Source organism: Henckelia pumila, chromosome 4 (assembly GCF_033568475.1).
Source record: "Henckelia pumila isolate YLH828 chromosome 4, ASM3356847v2, whole genome shotgun sequence".
Taxonomy (NCBI): Eukaryota; Viridiplantae; Streptophyta; class Magnoliopsida; order Lamiales; family Gesneriaceae; genus Henckelia; species Henckelia pumila.
In genome coordinates, this window is record NC_133123.1 from 116,286,372 (window position 1) to 116,310,201 (window position 23,830).

Below are 23,830 nucleotides of genomic sequence, written 5' to 3' on the forward strand. Positions count from 1 at the left end.
GTAAAGGTAATGAAGTAGGTGTGATCATATTTAGTACCAATACTAAATAGGCCGCAAACATCTATATGGATCAAATCCAACAGATTTTGACTACGCTCAGGTTTTCCATTAAATGGAGTTTTAGTAATTTTTCCTTTTAGGCAGGATTCACAAGTAGGTAGAGAGTTTATATCAGACATATCAAAAACATGCCCTCTCCCACTAGCTTGTTCATCCTCCTTAAGGAAATATGACCTAACCTAGCGTGTCAAAGGTTTGCAGGGTTATCTCTATCGTTTCTCCTTTTGTTGTTGTTGCCGGTTTATCAACATAATTAACTGGAACGTCTTTTAATTTTAAGTAATATAGATCGTTTTCAAGTTGTCCATTTCCAATCAAACATTCATTCTTGTACATATTGCAAATCTCAATCCCAAAATTTCAAGAAAAACCATCTCTATCAAGCATAAAAATAGAAATATTGTTTTAATGAAATCTGGCACAAATGAAACATCTCTCAAAAATAGCTTAAAATTGTTTTACAAAATTTTAAACAAATGTCTCCTACAGCTTTGGCTTCAACTTTGGAACCATTCCCGAGCTGGGTCTTACCCATCCTTAGCCTACGACTTCTTGTCATCATCTGCAACTCTTTGCAAATGTGAGATCCACATCTGGTATCCTATACCCAAGAAGTATTATTAAGTGATACATTTATTTCAATATAAAATATATCTTTTGCAGTTCGTAACTGCTCGATATATTCTTTTTTGTTGCGCTTCCAGTAACCGGGTTTCTTGCAGTGATGGCAAACTTCTTTAGACTTGTCCAACTTTGCATGTAACATTTGGCCTTGAGATCATGGTCCCACCATTTCTCTAGTTCGGCCAACCTTTCCGAAGTTACATCAGCCGGGGCTGTTTTCGGAGGAGCATTTTCTAGCACGTAGAAAATCTTCTCCGAACTCAGGACAATCTTAACTTACGGAACTAATCCGTATAGTTTGCGCCAGTCATTTTATTTTGTTTGAGAATAGAAACATGTGGATTACTCGAATTAATCATAATGAAATACTGAGATGAAAGCAGATAATTATCAGTGATTGCTTAATTAATTTACTAAGACATAAAATAAGGCGAGATTAATTTTATGAATTACACTCCCACTATTTTAACGATTTCACTACCCTCTAGTGAAAACGAGAAAAATGGTTTCCTTAGTAGGAACATGGAGTCCAATTGACAAACCATAGTCCCGAATAATATCAGCCAACCATAATTTTCAAAAGGTAGAGCCCAATTGCTTCCAAAGCAACCCCCATGTTTTTACCTCATGTCCAATAAGAGCCCAATAATATGACGCCGTTTATTGTGACATGTCAAGATTACCCACCAATATTAAGTTGTGATGGATGGTCGCCATGTGGATCCCCAATAATATGAGCCAATCCCATGGGAGTTTCACCCAACTTACAACATGTGTCGATCCAATGTACAGCTTTCTGACGAACGGGCCCCCGAATAATATGAGCCGGACCATGCCCGCGGGTAGCATCTCATGCATTGATCGTTGATGGAAGGTAGGAACATTTAAACAATATTTAAATTCCCTTTTGTTAATCTTGATATCAATTTTAAATAATATTTAAAATGAGGGATTTTAATTTTGAAAAATTGTCTCATCATTTAATAATTTGTATGCTTGCGGGATTCATGCAATTTAGTCTAAACATGCATACAACAATAATATCATATATTATATTTAGGATGATCGACCCCAAAACTAATCGACCCGTGGTTGCCAATCACGAGTCTAAGTCCAATCCTAGGTGATATGCAAGTATGCAATGTAATCCTATTACATTGAGCTTCCAATTTACATTTCTTCGGTCTTTATTGTCTGCTGGGCCCACCTTTTGCTTCATATCTTTATCTCCCACTAAGTCTAATAAATTTACAATAAATTTCGATGACAAGTAGGGGATACATATTTAAGGGTGGTAACGGGCCATAAACAAGGCCCACATTTTATTACAAATGATAAATCAAATTGGGCCATAAACCAAGCCCATTAATAAAACCCAACAACAATATACATAAACCAAATGTAAATTTCCTAACATACACCTACAAAATTGGTCATGGCAATCGATCATCCTTTATCCAATATTTAATTCAATAATTAAATCATTGGATAACATGCAATGACAACATAATTAAAAGATAAAATCAAATTTTATCTAATATATACATAAGATCATATCTTATCATCAATTGTACCAAAATAATTAATTCTATAAAATTTAATTTAACGGATAAAATTTATAAATTTTTCAAAAATTCAAATTTATCCAAAAATCAATTTTAAAAATTTGGACTCAAAAAATTTGACCCGATGCCTCGTGGACCAATCAAAAATAATTTTCGATCGGACCAAAAACTAAAATGTCAAAAAATTAAAATTTTAATTAAAAAATCAAATTTTAATTTTTCGGGATGCCCGGGACCGCCCCCACGTGGGGCATGGGCTCGGACAGCCCGTCGCTGCCCTTGGGCAGCGCCGATCGCCGCCCTGGGCAGCGACGATCGCTGCCCCGGTTTGCCCATCAAATTTAATTTAAAAATTTTTGTTTTCGTTTCTAAAACCCGAGGCTTAAAAATTTTGTACAATCGATTAATTTAATCGTTTGATCTGAGAGCAACCTGGCTCTGATACCACTGTTGGTACACTTTTTCAGATCAGTCAGATCTGATACCCGGAGCAGCGGAAGTTTAAAATTTTTTTTTTCTGATATGGAACGATTCCATATCATGGATATCAAATCCTTACGATCAAAATAAACAAGTAAAATAATAATAACAATTATAATTTTACCGCTTCAAGCTATTGCTTGATTAATGGACTCCAACAGATTAAATCTGCTCTTGTTGTAAATCCCAGGAACTGATGACTTGCTCGATCAATATCCGGAATTAGGTCCACAAACAGAAAACTAAAACTCTCTGATTGATTGCACTAGAAATCAATCAGATGTTTATCGAAGAGATTAAACATATTTGATCTGTCAATTCAGAATGTAATTTTTCATAAAAATCACAGACTGAATTCTCTCAAAAAGGGACAGGATTTTCGAAAAACCCTTTAGAATATATTATATGATTTTCGAAAATTGCAAGACTTGAATTGTGTTGTTTTTGAAAATTACACACACACACACACACACACACACACACACATATATATATATATATATATATATATATATATATATATATATATATATATATATAATTTCTAGACTGGATTAAGTTATATGTCTATTAGGACACTAACTCCTTAGGGCCCATAATCCATAACTTAAGCCCAACAAGCCAAGCATGTAATTATAGAAATTAATATAAAATTCATCATGACTCCGATTGATAAACTGATTTTACCAATGTGTATAGAAACCATTTCTGCACCTTTTAAAGTCAAGATAATTTTTCTGAATCCGAATTCAGTGATTTTCAAAAATGCCCATCCCTATGTCATTTTAGGAAATTTCACTCCCTTTAGTTAAGAAGTCCAACTTCTCTTTCGCTAAATTTAACTCTATAAATTTAACTATCTCAACAGGGATTAGTAATCCATTACTTGTGTGACCCTCAATGGTTCAGGGATACAGCTAGCCGTGGGCTCACAACTCCTTGTGACTCGGAACAACAATTTTCGACTTATCCATCGAATCATGGTAAGAGCGCCTTGCAACATCGCCCCATGATTCCCTAGGTATCACTGATAGTGCCTACAAGAACCAGTAGGTTTTGGTTAGCGTACAGTACGGTTCCTTCATCCATATATCCCGATCGAATCAACAACCATTGGTATATCGAGAGTCGTTCGAGATTCGATAACTATGCAATGCATCTTGAAGATCAAATAGTGACATCGCATGTGCTACTAGGAAACCAAGTAACCTAAAGCACATGATGTACTCTGGCCAGAGATTTGTTGAAACGACTACATCCTAATACAACTCAAAATTATTATTATTTTTTTAAAATAGGTAAATATCTAAATATAAAATATATTTAAAAATCATGCATCTATAAATGAATAAATAAAACAATACTTAATATAATATATATATATATATAATAAATAATTACTTTTTAAAATAATTATAAACATAAACAATTTTCCATAAAAATGTTCCCACTAAAATCCATAATAAGAATTTGCATGCAAACAAAATAAGTGTAACTCATGCAATAAAATCATCATCGACCTCTCAATAAAAATTCTCACCTAAAATCCATAAACCATAATTAAATCATAAAACATGTGCGGAAAACATAATAATATTCAATTCATTGAAAACTTGACTAGAGCGATGGTCACGGACTAGCCGGCCGCCGGGAGCTCATATGTCTTCACCACCAGTCGGAGCAACATTCTCTAGATCTATTTCTTGCTCACCTGCATCATTTAAGTCTAGTGAGCCTAGAGGCTCAACACGTTCTATCTCATAGTAACAACATGAATAAAATTGATGCACCACATAATACATGCAAGATACATAATAAATAATATATATATCTATGCATGTCCTTATAATACATGTATCATAATCATCACGTAACATAACATACATAATCATACGTAATCATCATGCATTAAAATAAGGGCATATCATCGTTTAAAAATCTGAAGGTTATATTCATGCTGTGTGACGTGTCATGTCGATTGATCAATCTAAAACCAACGTACGTGGCGGTGGGATCTCCACATCTTGGCCCTTTCATCAGGAAAACATAATCATAATCGTATGGAAAGGCAATCGGGCCCCAGTATCCCGACCCACAGTCCCTTGTCATATGGAAAGGTCTCCGGGCTTAGGCATCCCATCTCCAATCCCGTAGGTTGTCACACACCCACTTCAACTCCCTTAAAATATTTTTCATTGCCCATCATCACACATATACATATAGTATCATGCGCATACATAAAAATTTCATGATCTTATTTTCATAAAATATTGCCCGTAAATATATATTTAATTATTTAATAATAAATGTAAAAAAAAACAATACTTTTCTTACTTAAACTATTCATGCAATAATTAAATATATATTTACGGACCATGCATAATTTTTATGGATTGGTTCAGGCTGCTGACTCCTTAGACTTAAGCCCATTAACTTTTAGACTGGCCCAAAAATTCCTATGGGCCCCCAAAGCCCATAACAATTATTGGGCTAACTTAAATAAAATTATTTGGAGGCCCAAATTAATTTTATAACTAATTAATTTATCCCAAAAACATAATAAATCATTAAATACTTAAATATAAAAATACCCGAGCCCGGACCACCTAACCCAAACCCGGACCAACCTGACATGACCCATGACCCTAATGACCCGACCCAGGCCCCAAACTTGACCCGGAACCCAGCTGGAAACCCAACCCCATCCCCCTCTCTTCTCTCCACTGTCGCGGCTTGAGCAGCCTCTAAACAGAGGCGGCGGCTGCCCTGCACCGGCCACCACCGGTCGGTGCACCCCCACCTATACCTATCCCACTTCAAGAGCTTTCCAACAAGACAAAAACCAGACCAAACCATCGACTATGGAGGGAGAACGAAGCTCCGCAATCTCGCCCATCTGCAGCTCGCGCGCAGACGTGAGCAGCTGCGGAATTTTCCTTCGTTCTCGATGCTCCGACCACCAATGACCATGAACCCACTTCCAAATCTTAGAAAACATCTAGGAGGTTCAAACCCAACAAGCCTTACCCCAATTCGTGGTATGAGGAAGGAGAACGACCCCTCTTCCCCGAAACCCTTAACTGCGCGATTTGGTGCATCAGAAGTGAACAGCTTCGGTTCTAGCCTATCTCAGCCTCAAATCCCAACCTAGCTCGACCCTAGGGACCCTAACACACCACTTAACCATGAGCCAGCAGTCCCTAATAGATCCATGACAGAAAAACGTGAAGGAATTGTAAGAAAAGTGGATCAAACGTGGGCTGTTCATATAGCTATGCATAAATTTCAAGCAAACAATTCATGGAAATGTTAAAACAAGGTGTTCATGATCTAAACTGAATATATGACATAAATGGTGAGAAAATAAGAGAATTCGAACGTGCCTTGATTTATTTTCGAAGTAAAAACGAGATAACGACGCGTACGACGATCTCCGGGACGAACGGCATTCAAAACTTCAAGTAAATCTTCAAAGTACTTGTGTGTGATGTGAGTTTTCTGGTGAAAACGATGGAGAAGAAGGAGATGGCGGCTAGGGTGATTAAACGTGAGTTTTGGGGAGCTAGGGTAGGATTTTTAGTTTAAATTATGCTTAGGATAATTAACCAATTAATATCCTAGTAAAAAAAATATATTTTCAAACTCCTTAATACACTAGAAAATATGATAATAACTCTAAATCTCGAAATATTAACTTAAAGGATTTTTAAAAGTCCCTAAAAGTCAATAAAAGGGTTCAATTTGGAGGAAAAAGAATACTATATATATATATAATTAATTATAGTAAAATTTTCCTAGAATAATACCTTAGAATAATATTTTAAGGTCCATAAAAATTTCATAAAATATATTTGGTAAAAAACCAACATCTCGTCCGTCCACGGTCCCGTCTACGCGGTAAAATAAATATTATTTCTAAGAATTTCATAAATAAAATAAACGGGTTAACTGAGATAAATAATATTTAAATCATGCAAATAAAATCACATAATTCACATAAATTCATTTAACCCATTTTCAATATTTTTACTTTAATTATTTCCTAGTTATGCATGTGAAATCACCTAAGAAAATTTTGGGCGTTACAACTCTCCCTCCCTTAAATTGAATTTCGTCCTCGAAATTAGATTATGTACCAAATAACTCCGGATAACGAGTCCTCATGTCGGCCTCGGTCTCCCAAGTAGCTTCCTCCTCGGAATGATTCAGCCACTGGACCTTGACCATCGGAATAGACCGCATCCTAAGTCTCCTTTCCTCACGAGCCAAGATCCGAACGAGTCTCTCCTCGAATGCTAGCTCTGGTGACAGCTGTAGAGGCTCAAAATCCAAAACATGCGACGGATTAGAGACATACCTCCGAAGCATAGATACATGAAACACGTTGTGAACTTTCGCAAGGCTCGGTGGTAGTGCCAAACGATAAACCAATGTGCCAATCCTCTCCAAAATATCAAACGGACCGATATACCTCGGGTTGAGCTTGCCTCTCCTACCAAAATGCATCACGCCTTTCATAGGCGAGACCTTCAAGAATACATGATCTCCCACGGCAAACTCGAGGTCTCGTCGTCGTCAATCAGCATAATTCTTCTGACGACTCTGTGTGGTCCTCATCCGCTCTCGGATCTGAGCTACAATATCCGCTGTCTGCTGCACAATCTCGGGTCCTAGCAAGAGCCTCTCTCCAACCTCGTCCCAATGCACAGGAGATCTACACCGTCTCCCGTAAAGAGCCTTGTATGGAGCCATACCTATAGACGCCTGAAAACTATTGTTATAAGTAAACTCCACTAAAGGCAATCTTGACTCCCACGAGCCCTGGAAATCAATCACACATGCCCTCAACAAATCCTCAAGTGTCTGAATTACTCTCTCCAACTGACCATCTGTCTGAGGATGAAAAGAAGTGCTGAACAATAACTTAGTCCACAAAGCTGTATGCAGACTCTTCCAAAATGCAGAAGTGAACCTTGGATCTCGGTCCGACACGATGGACACTGGAATACCGTGAAGTCTTATTATCTCCTTAATGTAAAGTTCTGCAAACTAAGTCATAGTAAAAGTAGTCCTCACCGGCAGAAAATGTGCAGATTTGGTGAGTCGATCGACAATCACCCAAATCGCTGTTGATCCTCTAGTACTCCTCGGTAGCCCAACTACAAAATCCATAGAGATGTTCTCCCATTTTCACTCCGGAATGGGAAGTGGTCGTAAAAATCCCGCTGGTCGCTGATGCTCTGCCTTGACTTGCTGACAAGTCAAGCATTCGGAAACAAACCGACCAATATCTCCCTTCATACCCGGCCACCAATACAAGGTCCTCAAATCTCGGTACATCTTCGTACCCCCTGGATGGATGGAATACGGCATGTGCCTCTGACATGATATCTTCTCTCAACTGATCAGTACTCGGTACCCATATACGTACTTTGTATCGAACAATGTCATCATCCACTGTATAAAGAAGACTACCCTTCAACTCATCCTTGCGCCTCATGCGCTGCAATTGTTCATCAGTGGTCTGTCCCTCTCGAATCCGATCCTGTAGAGTCGGTTGTACTACAAGAGTGGATAATCTCGGTGCGTGGCCACTAGAGTAGATCTCTAGGTCAAACCTCTGAATCTCATCCTGTAGAGGTTTCTGAACTGAAACACAAGACAACACTGAAGTCTTCTGACTCAAAGCATCGGCTACTACATTAGCTTTACCCGGGTGGTAGCTAATGTCATAGTCGTAGTCCTTAACTAACTCCAACCATCGGCGTTGTCTCATATTCAACTCCTTTTGTGTGAAGAAGTACTTGAGACTCTTGTGATCAGTGAAAATCTGGCACTTCTCACCGTACAAGTAATGTCTCCATATCTTGAGCGCAAACACAATAGCTGCAAGCTCTAAGTCATGCGTCGGATAGTTCTTCTCATGAGTCTTCAACTGTCTCGATGCATAAGCAATCACTTTACCATTCTGCATAAGAACAACGCCTAAGCCCATCTTAGACGCATCTGTATACACCACAAACTCCTCATGATCCAATGGCATTGCCAACACTGGTGCAGAAGTAAGTGCCTCCTTAAGCTGATCAAAGCTCCTCTGACACTCTTGGCTCCAAACATACTTGGCATTCTTCTTGGTCAATGATGTCAAGGGTACGGCTATAGAAGAAAAACCCTTGATGAACTTTCAATAATAACCGGCTAAACCTAAGAAGCTGCGTATCTCAGAGGCATTCTTCGGAATTCCCCAATTTTGGACAGCCTCGACTTTTGATGGATCCACTGCTATGCCCTCTTTAGAAATAATGTGGCCCAAGAATGTCACCTGCTCGAGCCAAAACTCGCATTTGCTGAATTTCGCAAACAACTTCTGCTCTCTCAAAGTCTGCAAAGCTGTCTGCAAATGATGTCTATGCTCCTCCAAGCTCCTCGAATATATCAGAATATCGTCAATGAAGACAATGACGAACTGATCAAGATATGGCCTAAAGACACGGTTCATGAGATCCATGAAAACCGCTGGAGCATTAGTCAGGCCAAATGGCATCACCATAAACTCGTAATGCCCATAACGTGTCCGAAAGGCAGTCTTGGACACATCCTCCTCTCTGACTCGAAGCTGATGATAACCTGATCGCAGATCGATCTTAGAAAACACCGAAGCTCCCTGCAACTGATCAAATAAATCCTCTATCCTCGGCATTGGATACTTATTCTTTATGGTGACTCTACTCAGCTCTCAATAGTCAATACATAACCTCATGCTGCCGTCCTTCTTCTTCACAAATAAGACCGGCGCACCCCAAGGTGACACACTAGGGCGGATAAAGCCCTTCTCCAAAAGCTCTTGTATCTGATCCCGCAATTCTTTCATCTCAATGGGAGCAAGACGATACGGTGCCTTAGAGATAGGCACAGTACCCGGCATCAGCTCAATACTGAACTCCACCTCTCTGGCTGGTGGAATTCCTACTACATCATCCGAAAAGACATCCAAAAACTCACAAACGATCTCAACATCTGCAATAGATTTAGAAGACGGCTCATCCGCTGCAACTACTAAACTTGCAAGGAATCCCTGACAACCCTTGCGCAATAACTTCTTTGCACGCACATAAGATATGACATGCGAAGCACCACTGCTCTGAGCTGCAAAGAATATGAAAGAATCTCTGTCTGACGGATTCACTGAAATTGATCGCCTCCGAAAATCTATCGAAGCTCCATTAACTGATAACCAATCCATGCCAAGAATGAGATCAAATCCTGACATCGGTAGAACCACTAGATCGGCTCTAATCAGATTCCCCTGAAGCTCCAACTCAACACCATTAAGTACACTAGAGGTAGTAAGAATCTCGCCAGATGGCAAGGTAATGTCATAGCCCTTAACAGCATGTAGTGACCCTGCATGGTATCACCTACTAACTGGCAACTACTAGCATGCAGGGTCATTACATTTTTGGTATCAGAGAATGCTTAGATTTTGGGATTAGTACTTGGGATTTAGATTAGTCTTGAGTAATTCTTGTGCATTGGGATTTTAATGTGCAATTCTTTTCAGGATATGGATGACGAGAGTCACGGCAGTGTTGGCCAGGGAGGTGGTCATCATCATCGTCATCACCGCCATCATGATGATCAACATCGTCATAATGAGGGTAGACGTCGCTACTCTATCAATAAGTTTATGCAAGTAGGACCGAAACCTTTGGTGGGAGGCGAAAATCCTGAACAGGCGAGGAGTTGGATGTCTAAACTCGAGAGTACTTTTCGTGCTTTCGATTGTACTGAGGATCAGAAATTGGAAGTTCTAGAATTTGTTCTAGAGGATCGAGCACGTTTTTGGTGGGATGCCAAGGCTGCTCAGGCACGTACTGAGAGAGGACAGGTGACTTGGGGGGATTCTGTCGGGAGTTCCAGAAACTGTATTTTCCTCCGGCTGTTCGCCAAGCACGATCTATGGATTTGCTTACTCTGAGGCAAGGATCAATGACTATTGATCAATATCAGCAACGATTTCTTGATCTGCTATCTTTCATTCCTCATATCAATGAGAGTGATGCATCGAAGTATGATATCTTTCTACAAGGTTTGAACCAAGATATCTACTCTCAGGTTGTCGTCTGTGATGACCCGGTATCTTTTGAGACTTTGGTAAACCGTTGCCGTCTTGTGGAGACTAGCAACAGGCGGGCACAGTTGATGATGCCAGCACAGCCTAGTGGATCTTTTGAGCCTCGAGCTCAATCTGTTGTGCAATCTGGACCTACGTCTTCTTCTACTCCTACTACTTCATCTGGATCTCGTGGTTCACGAGGTATGTTCCATTTTGGGAAAAAGAAGAAGAAGGAGGAGTTTTGTAGTCAATGTGGAGGGAAGCATCCTGCAGCTTCATGTCGGAGAGCTACTGGTGCTTGTTATATTTGCGGTCAGCAGGGACATCTGCGGAGAGATTGTCCTCAGCATATGAGTTCTGCTAGTGGATCGGGATCACAGGTTGGATCTCAAGCTTCTATTGTTCCACGTCAGCAGCCAGCACCACAGAGTTCTTCTGGTTATCGTCCCCAGACTCAAGGGCAGGTGTTTGCTCTATCTCAGGAACAGGCTGAGGGAAGCGATCGCATGTTGGCAGGTACCTTTCTGTTATGTGGTATTCCTGCACTTGTATTAATTGATACTGGAGCATCGCATTCCTTTATTTCTAGTCGCTTTGTTAAGATACATAGATTACCTTATGTATCATTAGATATGGATTTAGTTGTATCTACTCCATTGGAGCAAGAGATAGTAACTAAGCGTCTAGTGATGGGTTGCCTTCTGGAGTTTGAGGGTAATGTGTTAGCAGCTAATTTGATGATATTAGCGATGATAGATTTTGACTGTATCTTGGGAATAGATATGCTGACTTTGTATCAGGCTACTGTGGATTGTTATCAGCGTCTGGTACAGTTTCATCCGGTTGAGGGTGATAGCTGGTATTTTTATGGTGAGGGTGCTCGACCTCCGATGCCACTTGTTTCGGCTCTGAAGGCATGTCATGTCTTGGATTCAGGTTGGCCCTCACCCTGCATGGTATCACCTACTAACTGGCAACTAATAACATGCATTAAACTTAATACAGCAAAGTAACTTAACAGAGTAAAACATGCGGAAACAAAACCATAATTTACATATCAGCTTAGTACATAATCCAGGCTTAAAACTGTAGTGATACAACCTAAATTGAAAACTTAAATAGTAAACATTATACAGCTATATCGAATCCTGCTGTATAATAAAATCCTCAAGGCTTCTGCTCCCTAGTCCTGCCTTGAACTACCAGCTCCGTCCATCCTGCGACCTGCCCCATGGAATAGGGTGTCCAAGATAACAACTAGGACGTGAGCGCTAACGCCCAGTACATAGACATGAATAAACATATGTATAATGCATGCTACATGATGACTGGTAAAGGGTCATCCGAAAAGTCATGCTCAGAACCGGCGCCACATGAGTGCTGCCACCGCACAGATCAACCTTTGGGTGCAACCACACTCGTCTAGTACACCAGAATAGACAGATATAAATTCCCCCGCTGTCGCGGTACTCTCAGTGATAGACTATCGAGTATAGAGCTGAGCGGCTCTATAGTCAGGTATAACAAGGTATAGGCTCAACGTGTATATGCACATGACATATGAATATAGAAAACGGTAAATCATACATCATGCCATATAATAATGCCAAATAAATGCAACATATAAACATGTATACTTGCTGGCAATCTCAGTCAATGTGTACGTACCTCTAGGCTAGTTCAAGTATAGTAAGATCCTAGGTTCCAAACCTATATTCAAAAGTTCACCGTATCACTACATAAATTCTATAAGCCTTAACCAAGCTAATAAGTACTCCCAAAACTTAAATAGATTCCCTGACCATACCTTCGTCCGTAGTTAGCCCTTTGGAGTCGCTAGTTCCGGATGACTATAACCACAACTTGGTTATTCCAGAACCTCTATTATAACCGATAGGGCCCTCAAGTATATATCTCACACTATATAACTGAAAAAAGAAACTCGCGAATTCATATTTCAAAATGAAATCGAACGAGCCCTATTTATAGGCAAAATTCCCGGCCAGGATCGGAACTTCCAATTTCAGGATCGGAGCTTCCGATCCAGCTCATTGCGTGCATGCAGGACACGCCATGATCGGAACTTCCGATCCGACGATCGGAGCTTCCGATCTCATCCCCAATCAACACTTGTCAAAACTCGCGGCTGAGTCATCGGGCAAAGCTGGCAGCTAGAGATCGGAACTTACATTCCTGGATCGGAGCTTCCGATCTCGTGTTTCCGCTGAGCTTCCGAAGTGGTTGGGATCGGAGCTTCCGATCCGGCCCAAAGTCAAAAGCCCAAATTCTCTTCCGAAGTCCAATAACACTCCGAAATTGATTAATTACCAACCCTTAATCATGTTTAACATATTATTATCTTAAAATGAGTTCTGGGTTACTACACAGCATCCTCAGGTATGATACCTACCCGCCTAACAAATTCTTGAGAGATAAACGAATGCGTAGCTCTTGAGTCTAGCAACGCATACGTAGCATTACCTCTAACGAGGATCTTCCCTGCACTCAGAAAATGTCCCAACGCACATACAACTTAAGAATAATTTAATTGAACCCATAATTCATAACAATTCCCTTAAGTATACTACTACCCAAATTCCTAGTCATTTCCTTTATACTACACATGCAAGAGCAATTCACTCAAAATATCACATAGATACGAAATTTCCACGCTATCCAAATAATCATGCAAGCTATCGAATCTTAAATACAAAAGTTAGGATAACCCATGATCAAAGACGTGTCTGGGTTAGCTTCCTCTGCCTGCATGACATATACACGCCCCGGGATGTTCCTTGCATTAGGGCAGTTCATCGCAATGTGCCCCGGTAGCTTACACTTGTAGCAGACTCCCGTACCATACATGCACTGCCCTGAATGAGGCTTCTGACAAGTCTTGCATAAAGGAATACCTCCAGGATTTGGGGCGGTTGCCCTTTTCTGCTGCGGCCTCTGCTGGCCCTGCTGCCTTTGCTGTGGTGTGGGAGGATTCGGGCCCTTAGCCGGCCCAGTAATCTGCTTCTTCGCCGGCTGCGAAGACTGACCACGGAAAGGCTGCTGAAACTGCCTCTTCTGCTGGTAAGCTGCTTGCATCTCCTTCCTCCCTTGCTCGGACCTCAAAGCTCTCTTCACTTCTGCACTATAATTCGCCACATCAGCCATGAAAACTTCGTGCTTGATATCCGATCTAAGCCCATCAGTAAAGTGCCTCAGCCTCTCCTGCTCGTCATTCGCAATCAGGGGCGCGAAATGACATCCTCTCTCGAACTGCTTCACATATTTCGCAACTGACTTGTCTCCCTGACGGAGACTCATAAACTCCTTGATCAATCTGCCTCGTTCCTCCGCAGTGTAGTACTTCTCAAAGAACATAGTCCTGAAATTCGCCCAAGTCAGGGTCGTCAAGTTCACTCCGATTACAGCTCCTTCCCACCAAAGAGCTGCATCCTCCTTAAGCATGTAGATAGCACATCGAACCCTATCAGCATCAGTGACTCCCATATAGGCAAATATGGTCTCTAAAGATCGGATCCACTCCTCAACAAAAAGTGGATCGGTAGTTCCCTTGAACTCCTTGGGCTCCTGCTTCTTGAATCTTTCCGCTACATCCTCCTCATGAGACTTCCTTGGCTAAGAAGCCTGGTTCTCGAGCAGTCTCGTAATCCCGGACCACATGTTCACACAGGCCTGCTCAAATGGAGTAAGTGGAGGTGGCGGAGGTGGGTTCTGGTTCGTGTCATCGCCATTAGTGGGGTTGGTTTCCTGAGGATTCCTTCGGGGACCCATACTGCAATTTCCATAAATCTCTCATGTGATCACAATGCATAACTAAGTATACTTAAACTTTTTTCATAATTTAAACCAATATATCATAATTAATCCTAAGCCCCATAATTAAACATAATTAAAACATTAAAACTTACAGACTGGTAGTGCGACTTCTGAGCTCCACGTAGTAGGCTAGTACCTTCCAAGGACCGCGCTCTGATACCAAATGAAACGACTACATCCTAATACTCTCAAAATTATTAATATTTTTTTAAAATAGGTAAATATCTAAATATAAAATATATTTAAAAATCATGCATCTATAAATGAATAAATAAAAAAATACTTAATATAATATATATATATAATAAATAATTACTTTTTAAAATAATTATAAACATAAACAATTTTCCATAAAAATGTTCCCACTAAAATCCATAATAAGAATTTGCATGCAAACAAAATAAGTATAACTCATTCAATAAAATCATCATCGACCTCTCAATAAAAATTCTCACCTAAAATCCATAAACCATAATTAAATCATAAAACATGTGCGGAAAACATAATAATATTCAATTCATTGAAAACTTGACTAGAGCGATGGTCACGGGCTAGCCGGCCGTCGGGAGCTCATATGTCTTCACCACCAGTCGGAGCAACATTCTCTAGATCTATTTCTTGCTCACCTGCACTATTTAAGTCTAGTGAGCCTAGAGGCTCAACACGTTCTATCTCATAGTAACAACATGAATAAAATTGATGAACCACATAATACATGCAAGATACATAATAAATAATATATATATCCATGCATGTCCTTATAATACATGTATCATAATCATCATGTAACATAGCATACATAATCATATGTAATCATAATGCATCAAAATAAGGGCATATCATCCTTTAAAAATCTGAAGGTTATATCCATGTTGTGTGACGTGTCATGTCGATTGATCAATCTAAAACCAACGTACGTGGCGGTGGGATCTCCACCTCTTGGCCCATTCATCAGGCAAACATAATCATAATCGTATGGAAAGGCAATCGGGCCCCAGTATCCCGACCCACAGTCCCGTGTTATATGGAAAGGTCTCCGGGCCTAGGCATCCCATCTCCAATCCTGTAGGTTGTCACACACCCACTTCAACTCCCTTAAAATATTTTTCATTGCCCAGCATCACACATATACATATAGTATCATGTGCATACATACAAATTTTCATGATCTTATTTTCATAAAATATTGTCCGTAAATATATATTTAATTATTTAATAATAAATGTAAAAAAACAATACTTTTCTTAATTAAACTATTCATGCAATAATTAAATATATATTTACGGACCATGCATAATTTTCATGGATTGGTTCAGGCTGCTGACTCCTTAGACTTAAGCCCATTAACTTTTAGACTGGCCCAAAGATTCACAAACTGGCCCATAAATTCCTATGGGCCCCCAAGCCCATAAAAATCATTGGGCTAACTTAAATAAAATATTTGAGTTCCAAATAAAATTATTTGGAGGCCCAAATTAATTTTATAACTAATTAATTTATCCCAAAAATACAATAAATCATTAAATACTTAAAAATAAAAATACCCGAGCCCGGACCACCTTACCCAAACCCGAACCAACCTGACATGACCCATGACCCTACTGACCCAACCCAGGTCCCAGACTTGACCCGGAACCCAGCTGGAAACCCAACCCGATCCCCCTCTCTTCTCTCCACAGTCGTGTCTTGAGCAGCCTCTAACAGAGGCGGCGGCCGCCCTGCACCAGCCACCACCGGCCGGTGCACCCCCACCTATACCTAGCCCACTTCAAGGCCTTTCCAACAAGACAAAAACCAGACCAAACCATCGACTATGGAGGGAGAACGAAGCTCCGCAATCTCGCCCATCTGCAGCTCGCACGCAGACGCGAGCAGCTGTAGAATTTTCCTTTGTTCTCGATGCTCCAACCACCAATGACCATGAACCCACTTCCAAATCTTAGAAAACATCTAGGAGGTTCAAACCCAACAAGCCTTACCCCAATTCGTTGTCTGAGGAAGGAGAACGACCCCTCTTCCCCGAAACCCTTAACTGCGCGATTTGGTGCATCAGAAGTGAACAGCTTCGGTTCTAGCCTATCTCAGCCTCAAATCCCGACCTAGCTCGACCCTAGGGACCCTAACACACCATGTAACCATGAGCCAGCAGTCCCTAATAGATCCATGACAGAAAAACGTGAAGGAATCGTAAGAAAAGTGGATCAAACGTGGGTTGTTCATATAGCTATGCATAAATTTCAAGCAAACAATTCATGGAAATGTTAAAACAAGGTGTTCATGATCTAAACTGAATATAAGACATAAATGGTGAGAAAATAAGAGAATTCGAACGTGCCTTGATTTATTTTCGAAGTAAAAATGAGATAATGACGCGTACGACGATCTCCGGGACGAACGAACTTCAAAACTTCAAATAATTCTTCAAAGTACTTGTGTGTGATGTGAGTTTTCTGGTGAAAATGATGGAAAAGAAGAAGATGGCGGCTAGGGTGATTGAACATGAGTTTTGGGGAGCTAGGGTAGGATTTTTAGTTTAAATTATGCTTAGGATAATTAACCAATTAATATACTAGTAAAAAAAATATATTTTCAAACTCCTTAATACACTAGAAAATCTGATAATAACTCTAAATCTCGAAATATTAACTTAAGGGATTTTTAAAAGTCCCTAAAAGTCAATAAAAGGGTTCAATTTGGAGGAAAAAGAATACTATATATATATATAATTAATTATACTAAAATTTTTCTAGAATAATACCTTAAAATAATATTTTAAGGTCCATAAAAATTTCATAAAATATTTTTGATAAAAAACCAACATCTCGTCCGTCCACGGTCCGTCTACGTGGTAAAATAAATATTATTTCTAAGAATTTCATAAATAAAATAAATACGGGTTAACTGAGATAAATAATATTTAAATCATACAAATAAAATCACATAATTCACATAAAGTCATTTAACTCATTTTCAACATTTTTACTTTAATTATTTCCTAGTTATGCATGTGAAATCACCTAAGAAAATTCTGGGCGTTACATTTGTCACACTAATATCGCCTCAGATCGCATAGGATATCCACACTCGCAAGCGTGTGGTGAATCCTTGACAACAAAGAATTGACTCTTATATGTGTCGTAACTGTACCCAATCCCGACACCTGATGACCCCAATAGAGTCGGTAAATGAGTCAAAGTACAGTACTAGCATATAGAGTCTCCATGATGTTTCAAGTAATAAGGACTAATGGTGTACAACCAAAACCGCTGACTTATCCACTCAATTAATAATAACCACTTGGAAAGTCCGAATAGGGTAGTTCGATCATTCATCATATGAATATCCATTTGCATGTTTTGAACATCTCTATGTTCCATACCAATGAAACGTTGTACTTGGCATCGCAAATGCTAGTCTCGATCTCGAGCGATCCTTATCCTTATTTGCGGACGGATCAATTGACTAGGAACTGTTTAGAATATACAGTGGTTATAAGATGTGTCTCATGATAGTGATCTCTCTTTATTCACTATCTCATCTTACTTATACTATAGTATATTCAAGGTCTTTATCAAAACAACAATAGTATATCACAATATAACATTATGAAGAAAGATAAAGAAAATGTCATTAATGAATGTAAATTATATTAAAGAAAGATTGTTTATACATAGAGTCATAAAAGCCCTTAGCCACAAATTGGCTAACCGGGCACCCACTCTTTCAGAACTTTCTTTTCAATGCATTATGAATTGACCTACAAGTTTTTGACTTTTTTAAAGCTTTTTTAATGAGTTATGGTTACATATTTTATTCGACTCTTTTGGGAGCACCTTCATTATGCAATAGAATTTTGCTTTCAATGACCTCGAGCTAAACTTGTTTCGAATTACTTTGATTGAAAGGAGCTGCATGGAATGTAATGACAAACAAAATTATTAATCTCTAGTAAACTAAAAACAACAAATATATCACTTTCTCTATCCACAAAAAATGAACTGAAAGCATATAGAAAAAAGCATCAAGAACACACAAACTTACAGCTAGTAGAATGCACACAAGGTAACTAAGTTTGTAGTGACCCTTACCCGGATCACCTACTAAACAGAACTTAGACATGCAATTAACTTAATTAAACAGATATCAGAAACATCTTGCGGAAACCATAAACATTATACAATCCCAAGTAAAGGAATCTGTAATTTATCCAAATATTATACAACCAAATCGAATAGCTGTATCAACCTCAAAACAACAGAAATAAAACCTAAACGAAGCTCCAGCTGGTCAACCACTGACTAGCCCCTCCTGGATCCACCCGCCTCATCCAATCGCAAACCTGCCCCATGGAATAGGGTGTCCAGAAACACAGAGTACGAGACGTGAGCATACGACGCTCAGCACGAGAGTGAGTATACATGCATGCAAAGTGAACTCCCTATAAACTCAAGGTCAAAGATCAGATAACAGAGACAGACCGGGCCCTGGTATGTAGCACGCTGTGCCGTCGCTTCAGGAGGTGGCTCCCATACCATAATACCAGTGGATATGCCGGACCCAAATCGATGGAAGTCCAACCACTAACAGGATAGGGAAAAACCCTACTAACAGACATCTCGAAAGAGATAGCTCAGTATGCAAATGAATGCAGCATAAATCAATGACATATAAATCATGCAGTCACATAATACATGCATACTCAGTCAGGATATCTCGAACAGTACTTTCGTACCTCAAATCAGTGCAAGATCTACCAATTCTAGGTCCACGCCTATAGTCTACTCTACACTGTCAAATGATACTACTATTATTAAAGTGCTCTAAAAGCCTTAACTAAGCTATTGCATACTCCTAAATATTTATAGGAAGCAAAAGCTATACCTTCGTCCGTCGTTAGCCCTTTGATGTCGATGCCTCCAGAACTTGGGCACAACTCTGCTATGACTTCCGAACGCCTCGCCGACCGCCGGGTCAAGCCTAGGAAGGCTAGAACAACTCGAATAGACTAGAAAGGAGAGGGAAATACTCGGAATTGGCAATTAGAAATGAAGCCTCGGCCCTCTATTTATAGACAACGATCGGAACTTCCGATCCTCGATCGGAACGTCCGAACCTCGATCGAAACGTCCGATCCTGCCATCGGAGCTACCGAAGATCCTGATCTGCCACGTGTCAAAATATCACTTGTTGACTTCGGATAGGGGTGATCGGAGCTTACGATCCTGATCGGAGCTTCCGATCTAGCCACACGTCATGCCTGATGTAATATTATCGGTGCCTCCGATCGCTCATCGGAGCTTCCGATCCTGTTCGGAGCTTCCGATCCGTCCGATACCCAATTTTTTTAATTAGCATAATCCTTTAATTACTCAATTAGGGTACGGGCTACTACATTCTCCCCCACTTAAGATATTTCATCCTCGAAATCAGATCTTAAGTATTGAATGCAATACAGAAATCAGAAACATTCTTTATTCAAATCAAACGTTTACAGAGTTTGCAACTGAATACAACTTAAGAATGAAATCAAAACAACTCAGGATGGTCTTCACGCATCCTATCCTCAAGCTCCCAAGTAGCTTTCTCAGTGCCTCGGCACTGCCACTGAACTAAAACCAAAGGAATGACTTTGTTCCGTAAAACCTTATCCTTATAATCTAGGATACGAATAGGTTTCTCAACATAGGTCAAATCCTTGTTCAACTGAACCTCAGACCGCTGCAGAATATGAGATTTATCCGCCACATACCATCGCAACAGAGATACGTGGAACATGTCGTGAATACTGGATAGGTGCGATGGCAAAGCTAGTCGATAAGACAAATCACCGATGCTCTCCAAGATCTCAAACGGACCGATAAACCTGGGAGACAACTTACCCTTAATACCAAATCTGAGAATCTTACGGAAAGGTGACACTCTCAGAAACACTTTCTCCCCGACATCGAACTGCAAAGGCCTACGCTTGGTATTAGCATAGCTAGTCTGGCGATCCTATGCTGTCTTAATCCATTTCTTGATCTGATCAACAATGTCTACCGCCTGCTGGATAAATTCCGGTCCCTCAGCCTGTCTCTCCCCCACTTCTACCCAGAAGAGTGGAGTACGACAACGTCGTCCGTACAACGCCTCAAAAGGTGCCATCCCAATACTAGTATGATAGTTGTTGTTGTATTCGAACTCGATCAATGGCAAATGATCCTGCCAGGCTGAACCAAAATCCATAACGCACGCTCTAAGCATATCTTCCAAAGTACGGATAGTGCGCTCTGACTGACCATAAGTCTTCGGATGATAGGCAGTACTCAAACTGAGAGTAGTACCCATCGCACGCTGAACACTCCCCCAGAATCTAGAAGTAAACCTGGGTTCCCGATCACTGACAATGCTCACAGGCACTCCATGAAGTCGAAGGATCTCCTGAATGTACAACCGTGCCATACGATCCACATTGTACTCCCGGCTATAGGCAATGAAATGCGCGGACTTGGTGAGTCGGTCCACCACAACCCAGATAGCATCACAGTTCCTTGGAGATAACGGCAAATGGGTCACAATGTCCATTGTGATAAACTCCCATTTCCATTCAGGAATAGGCAGACTGTGAAGCAATCCTCCAGGTCGTCGGTGCTCTGTCTTGACCTGTTGACACACCAAACATCTCGAAACAAACTGATAAACACTGCGTTTCATACCCTTCCACCAGAAACGAGTACGTAGATCCTTGTACATCTTGTTGCTCCCAGGATGAATACTCAACTTAGTGCGATGTGCTTGAGACAAAATCTCCTCTCGCAACTCTTCATCCTGCGGAATCACAAGCCTACCAGACAAACACAGAAAGCCATCTGACTGATAATGAAATCCAGACGAGATACCCTCGTTAGCTAGACGAGCTAAACGCTGGGTCTTCGAATCAGACATCTGAGAATCTCGAATCCACGAATACAAAGCTGGCTCAGATAGTATCACAAACATCTGGATACTCTGCATACCTTTCTTATGCTTGAAGGTATATCCCGAAGTACAACAGTCACTGATCGCACTAGACATCGAACAAGTCTGAAGTGCGGATAGTCGCACCTTGCAACTCAATGCATCAGCGGTGAGATTAGCAGCTCCCGGATGGTACTTAATCTCGCAATCATAGTCCTTAAGCAAGTCCATCCAACGTCTCTGCCTCATGTTCAACTCCGCCTGAGTGAACAAATACTTGAGACTCTTATGGTCGGTGAAGATCTCAAATTTCTCGCCATACAGATAATGACGCCAGATCTTCAAAGCGAACACAATGGCTGCCAATTCCAAATCATGGACTGGATAGTTGTCCTCATGAAGCTTCAGCTGTCTAGAAGCGTATGCGATCACATGCCCATTCTGAGTCAGGACACAACCTAACCCCTGAAGAGAAGCATCCGTGTATACCACATACCCTCCAGATCCTGACGGTAATGCCAACACCGGCGCAGAAGTCAACCGTCGTCGAAGCTCACAGAAATTCTCCTCACACTCGGAGGACCACTCGAAATCCACACCCTTGCGGGTAAGCTGCGTCAAAGGTCGAGCTAACTGAGAGAAGTTTAGAATGAAGCGACGATAATACCCTGATAGACCCAGAAAACTACGGATCTCAGCAACTGTCGTCGGACGCGACCAATTAAGTACCGCTTCAATCTTGCTTGGATCAACAGAAATCCCTTCCCTGGATATGATATGGCCAAGAAAGACCACTCGATCCATCCATAACTCACACTTGCTCAGCTTGGCGTACAACTGATCATCCCGAAGAGTCTGTAGTACCAACCGCAAGTGAGAAACATGTTCTTCCATATTACGCGAATACACCAAGATGTAGTCAATGAAGACCACGACAAACTTGTCCAAATACTCCCTGAAGACACGGTTCATCAAATCCATGAATATAGCTAGCGCATTAGTCAAACCAAATGGCATTACTAGGAACTCGTAATGCCCATAGCGAGTACGAAATGCAGTCTTGGCTACGTCTTAATCACGGACTCTCAACTGATGATACCCAGATCTCAAGTCAATCTTGGAGTAAACTGACGTGCCCTGCAGCTGATCAAACAAGTCATCAATACGAGGCAAGGGATACTTGTTCTTCACAGTGACTCGATTCAGCTGTCGATAGTCAATGCACAGCCGCATCGACCCATCCTTCTTCTTTACAAAAAGAACAGGAGCTCCCCAAGGAGATACACTAGGATGAATGTACCCCTTGTCCAAAAGATCCTGTAGCTGATTCTTCAATTCACGCATCTCTGACGGAGCCAGACGATACGGTGCTCGAGAAATAGGTGAAGTACCCGGCATCAACTCTATGCCAAACTCGACTTCCCTAGCAGGAGGAAAACCCGGAATCTCATCAGGAAATACATCTGGAAATTCATCCACAACAGGAATGCTCTCTATCCCAATACTCTCAGCGGACAAATCAACTGCATAGATAAGGTAGCCTTCCCCGCCAGACTCTAGAGCTCGCCAGGCCCTCAAAGCTGATACCAAAGGCATCGGGGGTCGCACTCCCTCACCATAGAAAAATCAGCTCTCACTCCCCTCCGGATGAAAGCGTACTAATATCTGATAGCAATCCACTGAAGCTCGATAGGTAGTCAACATATCTATTCCCAGAATGCAATCAAAGTCGTCCATCGCCAGGACCATGAGATTCGCTAACAGAATGTTCTCTTCGAACTCTAAAGGGCAACCCATCACTAGACGCTTAGCCAAAGCAGATTGGCCCGTCGGAGTAGAAACATACATCACTACGTCTAGTGTAATGCATGGTAACTCATGCCTCTTAACAAAACGTGCAGAAATGAAGGAATGAGATGCACCAGTGTCAATTAGTACAAGAGCAGGTATACCATAAAGCAAAAATGTACCTGCGATGACTTTCTCATTCTCCTCCACTGCCTGATCATGTCTCAGGGCAAACACCTGGCCAGAAGCTCGTGGCCTCAAATGAGAACTCCCAACAGGCTGTCCCTGCGACCTCTGCTGTATGGTGGCCTGAGAACCAGATCCTGAACCAGATCCAGAACCGCCTCCCCCAGATAGTGGACAATCTCTCCGGATATGACCAGTCTCTCCACAACGGAAACAAGCTTCAGAAGCTCTACGGCACTTGTCG

General features: G+C 40.9%; 1 protein-coding gene across 1 annotated transcript; it reads right to left on the bottom strand.

Moving 5' to 3' along the window:
• Nucleotides 1-7,304: 7,304 nt before the first annotated feature.
• Nucleotides 7,305-14,346, bottom strand: LOC140861604 (uncharacterized). Its single transcript, XM_073264626.1, has 7 exons — nucleotides 13,572-14,346; nucleotides 13,252-13,344; nucleotides 9,666-10,133; nucleotides 8,694-8,885; nucleotides 8,011-8,378; nucleotides 7,602-7,778; nucleotides 7,305-7,493 (listed from the first exon to the last, which is right to left on the bottom strand). Exons 1-7 carry the CDS (start codon nucleotides 14,344-14,346, stop codon nucleotides 7,305-7,307), a joined length of 2,262 nt encoding a protein of 753 aa, XP_073120727.1.
• Between the last annotated feature and the right edge of the window lie 9,484 nt (nucleotides 14,347-23,830).